General features: G+C 18.9%; 2 protein-coding genes across 2 annotated transcripts in view; both read left to right on the forward strand.

Moving 5' to 3' along the window:
- Positions 1–2,573, forward strand: part of PRSY57_1410800 (hypothetical protein) — a gene marked incomplete at both ends in the record, with an annotated part of 3,010 nt that extends 437 nt beyond the window's left edge. The window contains one exon of the mRNA XM_012909725.2: positions 1–2,573. This exon is cut by the window's left edge and continues 210 nt beyond it. Coding sequence (XP_012765179.2) covers positions 1–2,573 — 2,573 coding nt within the window.
- Positions 2,574–3,407: 834 nt separating this feature from the next.
- On the forward strand, positions 3,408–5,333 carry PRSY57_1410900 (GTP-binding protein, putative; the record flags this gene model as incomplete). Its single annotated transcript, XM_012909726.2, has 1 exon — positions 3,408–5,333. The coding sequence occupies one exon, from the start codon at positions 3,408–3,410 to the stop codon at positions 5,331–5,333; it is 1,926 nt and encodes a 641-aa protein (XP_012765180.2).
- Positions 5,334–5,586: the final 253 nt, after the last annotated feature.

Here is a 5,586-nt window from a genome sequence, read left to right on the forward strand (position 1 = left end):
TAAAAAAAAATAAATCTGTAAAAAATTCAAAAGAAACGAAAAAAATAAAACTAAACGATAATTCGAATAAATCATTTAATTATTTTAATAATAAAAGAAATTATTTAGAAGAACAAGAAAAAGACGATTACTTATTGTCGTATTTATCGAAAAAATTGAAAATTAAAAATGAGGATGGAAGTAATAAAAAAAATGAAGATAAACTTATAAAAGAATTAGAAAAGGATGGATTTGATACAAGCTTGTTAAAGTTGGCTGATATAATATTTAATGAATCTCAAAATTTTTTAACAAAAAACAAAATTCAAAAAGGTAAAGACGATGAATATAATGAAGATGGTGAATATAATGAAGATGGTGAATATAATGAAGATGGTGAATATAATGAAGATGATGAATATAATGAAGATGATGAATGTAATGAAGATGATGAATATAATGACGATGGTGAATATAATGAAGATAATCTAAGTCAAGATAACGAAAAGGTAAATAATAAAAATGTTCATAATATATTAAGTGGCAAAGAAAATGAACAGCCTTACAATAAATTACAAGATGATAATATAGATAATGTTAAAGATAAGGAAGAAATAAAAAAAAAAAAAAAAAAAAAAAAAGACAAAAAAAAAAAGAAAAAATTAGACAAACATTCTTCAGATAATAATATAATTAATGATAACTCCATTGTTGAGATAAAAAAAAAAAAAAAAGTTTCATTTAATTATGAAAATGATATAAAGAAAATGGAAAAGTTTCTCATGAGTTCTTTAAATAAAACATCCGAATTTAATATAAAAAGTATTATTGATGATATATGTAAATATTTTCATGATATAGATAATGTAAAATTAAAATTATGTTATAATGATATTTTAATAAAACAAATATCAACATATTTTAAGAATGTGAATACAACAGATATACATATATGTATGTGTGTTGTTATTATATGTGTCTTAAATAATTTATTATGTCAAAACATATTATATGACTTTTTAAAAGATTTGACAGCTATATTTAAATATTATTTTGAAGATAACGTAAATTTAATGAAGATAGTAGAAAGGGAAAATGAAATGAACAATAAAATAGAAACACATTCCATAAATAGTATAAATGACACATATCTTTTAAATAGGGAAAATGAAAATAATATGTTATCAAATGCACAAGGAGACAATTATAAAATAAGCCCAAAAGAACATGAAAAATATCAAGACTTTAAAATTTTATTCAGAAATTTATTAAAATGTTTTAGTTTATTTTACGCTTTGAGTTATATCGAATTTGATTTCATAATAGACATTATTAATATATTATGTGAACATATGAGCATAAATAATGTAGATAATATAATTATTGTTTTAAAAATATGTGGAATGAAATTAAAAGAAGAGGATGATAATATACATTTAAAACATATATCGGAATATTTAAAAAAGCAAATTGAACAATATATTGAATGTAATAATATTCTTCTTGAAAAGAGTAAGCTTCGGTTTTTAATTAAAGATATTGAAGATTTAGAAAATGGGAAAATGAAATTTCATTTTTTAAATAAATTCGAATTTTTATTTAGTGTCTTAAAAGAATATGAAAATAAATATGTATATAAAAAAACTATTATATCATTTTCGTTTATAAAAGTTTTTAATACTATATCAGTAGAAAATATCCATGACGACAAAAAAAGAGGGAAACAAAAAAACAAAAATAAAAATAAAAATATATGTAACGATTTATATACAAATATATTAAATAATCAATTTCATGATATAGAAAATAAAACAAAAATTAATAAATTAAATTATTTAATAGATCAAGAACAATTTAATGAAGTACATTTTAATAAATTACTTAAAAAATATAAAATTCAAGGGATATTACCAAAAAAAATATTTTTAATTATTAAAAATAGTTTAGATGTAGATGAATGTGTCCATAATTTATTAGCACTATTAAAGAAAAAGAAAAATATTCCGCATGTTATTCAAACTATAATACAAATAATTTTATATAATAAAAATTATAAAGAATCATATGCAAAACTTTTAAGTAATCTATCTCATGTCAATAATAGAGTTTATACATTTAGTTTAAAAACAATTTTTATTAATTACATAAAAAATATATCTAATATGGATATAAAAAATGTTCTCTTTTTGAGTAAATTGTTTACCTACTTGTTAAAAGAGAAATTAATAAACTTTCTAATTTTTAAACATATCAAAATTGAAGAAATGAAAAATCAAGAAAAAATAAATCATGAAATAGATCAACATACAAGTACAAATTCTAATATATTCTTTTTTTTAAAAACTGTTTTTATTTTAATATCACTTGATCATCAAAAGGAAGATAAGTTAAAAAATAAAAATGTTTGGACTAATATTTTACACATCTTATATAATCAAAAGTTGAGTACTTCCTTAATTTATTCTTTTAAAAATATAATTAAAAAGTATATATTTGATGAAGTAAAAAATATACAGAAAGTTTATCCAAAATTTAATATGAAATATATTGATCATTTTTATAAATTTTTAGAAAAACTACAAATATTACAATAAATAAAAAAGTAAACAAATTAATATATATATATAAAATATATATTATATATTTTTGTTTATTCTTTATACAATATTTTTATATTTATCCTTATTATTTTATTTTTTTTTTTTTTGTGCTCCTTATAAATATACACGTGGGCTTAATAACATACTGTTTCTCCCTTTTGTGAATATTTATTAAAATATATATATATATATATATATATATATATATATATTTATATATATATATATATATTTTATATATTAAAATGCATAATTTGTTTTAAAATTTTAATGTAACTTGCTTTTTTCCTTTTCTTTTTTTTTTCGTATTTGGAAATTTTTAAAAGTTCACTGAAACTTTTATTGAATAATATTTATTATAAAATATTGCTTTAAAAAAAAAAAAAAAAAAAAAAAAAAAAAAAAGTTCAATAAATAATACATATATGTAATATATAGAAGATATTAATAATGTTATTAAAAAGTATGTATATAATAAAATTCAAATAGAAGCACACTATATAAAAGTTTATAAAACCTTATATATTTTTTGTATATATATATATATATATATTATATATGTATATCCAGAATGTATCACTCTTTTTAATTCTGTTCTTAAGTGATATAATCAAAATTCAATACATTTAGAAATATATCTAATTTGTTATATAATATATATATATATATATACATATTTTTTCTGCCCCCTTTTTTTTTTTTACCGTAACATACTGAAGTTTCGAAATATATTTGGAATTATAACTAATTTTTTTTTTTTTTTTTTTTATTTTTATTTTTTTATTTTTTATTTATTTATTTTTTTTTTTTTAATAAATTTATAATATGATGATATCATTCATCTTTTTTATTTTTACCATATATTATGAATCCATTGTAGGTAGCGTTTTGTTTTCGCGATGGTGTGTTGGGAAAAGAATAATGTTTTTAAATAACATGAAGGGTACAAAATTCAAAAGAAGGAAAAGAGAAAATAGCAGGAGCACTTTATATAGTATGCAAAAGATGATAAAGAAAAATGAATTCCATGACAGGTGTGTAATTAAAGTAAAGGCTGGGAATGGGGGTGATGGTATTTGTTGTTTTACTGTATTTTCACAAAAAAAAAATAAGAAATATGCTTCAGGTGGAAGAGGAGGAAACGGTGGTGATATATATGTAATTGGCAATAAAAAAATTGATAATTTTTTAAATGTGAAATTAAAATCATTTTATAATGCGGAAAATGGAGGAAAAGGTTTAAATAATAATCAAGTTGGATATAATGGAAAAGATGAATATATATATGTCCCAATAAATACAATTATATATAATGAACAAAAGGAATTTATTAATTTTATTTATATGAATGACCAAAAGGTTTTAATTGCTAAAGGGGGGAAAGGTGGAAAGGGTAATTATTCTTATCGAACCAAAAGTTTAAAAATACCTTTTGTATGTCAATATGGAGAAAAAACAAAAGAAAAAAAAATTTATCTGAAAAAAATTTTATTTACAGATTTGGGTATTATTGGTTATCCAAATGTTGGAAAAAGTACATTGTTAAATAAAATTACTAAAGCCAATGTAAAAATAGCTAATTATAGTTATACATCGAAATTTCCAAATGTTGGAATGTTTAAAAGGGCTGAAGATGATTCTGATATAAGAAAGGACAAGGAATTTATATCCTTTGATGGGACACCATATGAAGAAACAATTCCTGAAATAGGTTACAGTGAAGAGGATACAGTGGTTGGAAAATATAATAAAGATGATAAGTTGGAAAATATGAGTAATGAAAATGATTCTTTGTTAAATAATAATAATGATAGTAATAATAATCACAATTATGATAATAATAATAATAATAATAATAATTGTTCTGATATTATGCATAATAATAACAATATTGATGATTACAATTTATTAGACGATCATGATCAATATAATTTCATTGAAGATATTTATAATGATAATCTTCCAAATGAAGAAGAAGAAGAAGAAGAGGAAAAAAAGAATCCCTACTTATCACATGCATTGAACAGGCAAAAAAAAAAAGATCCAAGTATAGAAAAGAAAAGAACTCATTTTAGTGTAATTGATTTTCCTGGTATTATTAAAGATTTAAATAAAAAAATTAATAATATATCTTATAAATATCTAGAACATTTAAAATATAGTAAAATTTTAGTTTATATGTTTGATATAAATAATGATAATATTATGGAAATATATAAAAATATAAAAAATGTACTTGTTCAATATGATAACATATTTTTAAATAAAAAAGAAGTAGTTGTTCTAAATAAAATTGATATATATGATAATAAAGAAAACATTCAAACCTTTATAAATAATTTAAAAGAACAATTAAAAATTCATAATATATATTATTTATCTGCATTAACTGGCGAAAATGTCGAAAAAACAATTAATGATATTATTACACTACATTTAAATAATAATGAAGATTTAGTAAACACCTTTTTAAAAACATTACCAAAAGTATTAGATATGGAACACTTAGAAAATTCAGATAATTATAAACCATTTCATTATAAAATTCATAAATATAATGAAAAGGTTTATATAATAAAAGGAGATTATTTAGAAAACCAAGCTAACATTTTTAATTTTACAAAAACAGATAGTGCCCAAGTTTTTATGAAATTATTGAATGATCTAAATGTAAATATAAAACTCAAACATATGGGCGCAAAGGAAGGAGACAAAATTATTATTAGTAATTATTCTTACGATTTTTATGAATAATCATTTGCATATTCATAATATTTAAAATTAAAAAATTAAAAAATTAAAAATTAAAAATAAATTCACCTACATAATATATATATATATATATATATATATATGTAATATTTTAATTTTTTTTTTTTTTTTTTTTATACCTTTCGTCAAAAAAAGAATAGAACAGATACAAGATCAGTTATTATAATATATATATATATATATATATATATATATATATATATATATATATATATATATATATATATATATATAA

The sequence above is a fragment of the Plasmodium reichenowi genome, chromosome 14 (genome assembly GCF_001601855.1).
Source record: "Plasmodium reichenowi strain SY57 chromosome 14, whole genome shotgun sequence".
Taxonomy (NCBI): Eukaryota; Apicomplexa; class Aconoidasida; order Haemosporida; family Plasmodiidae; genus Plasmodium; species Plasmodium reichenowi.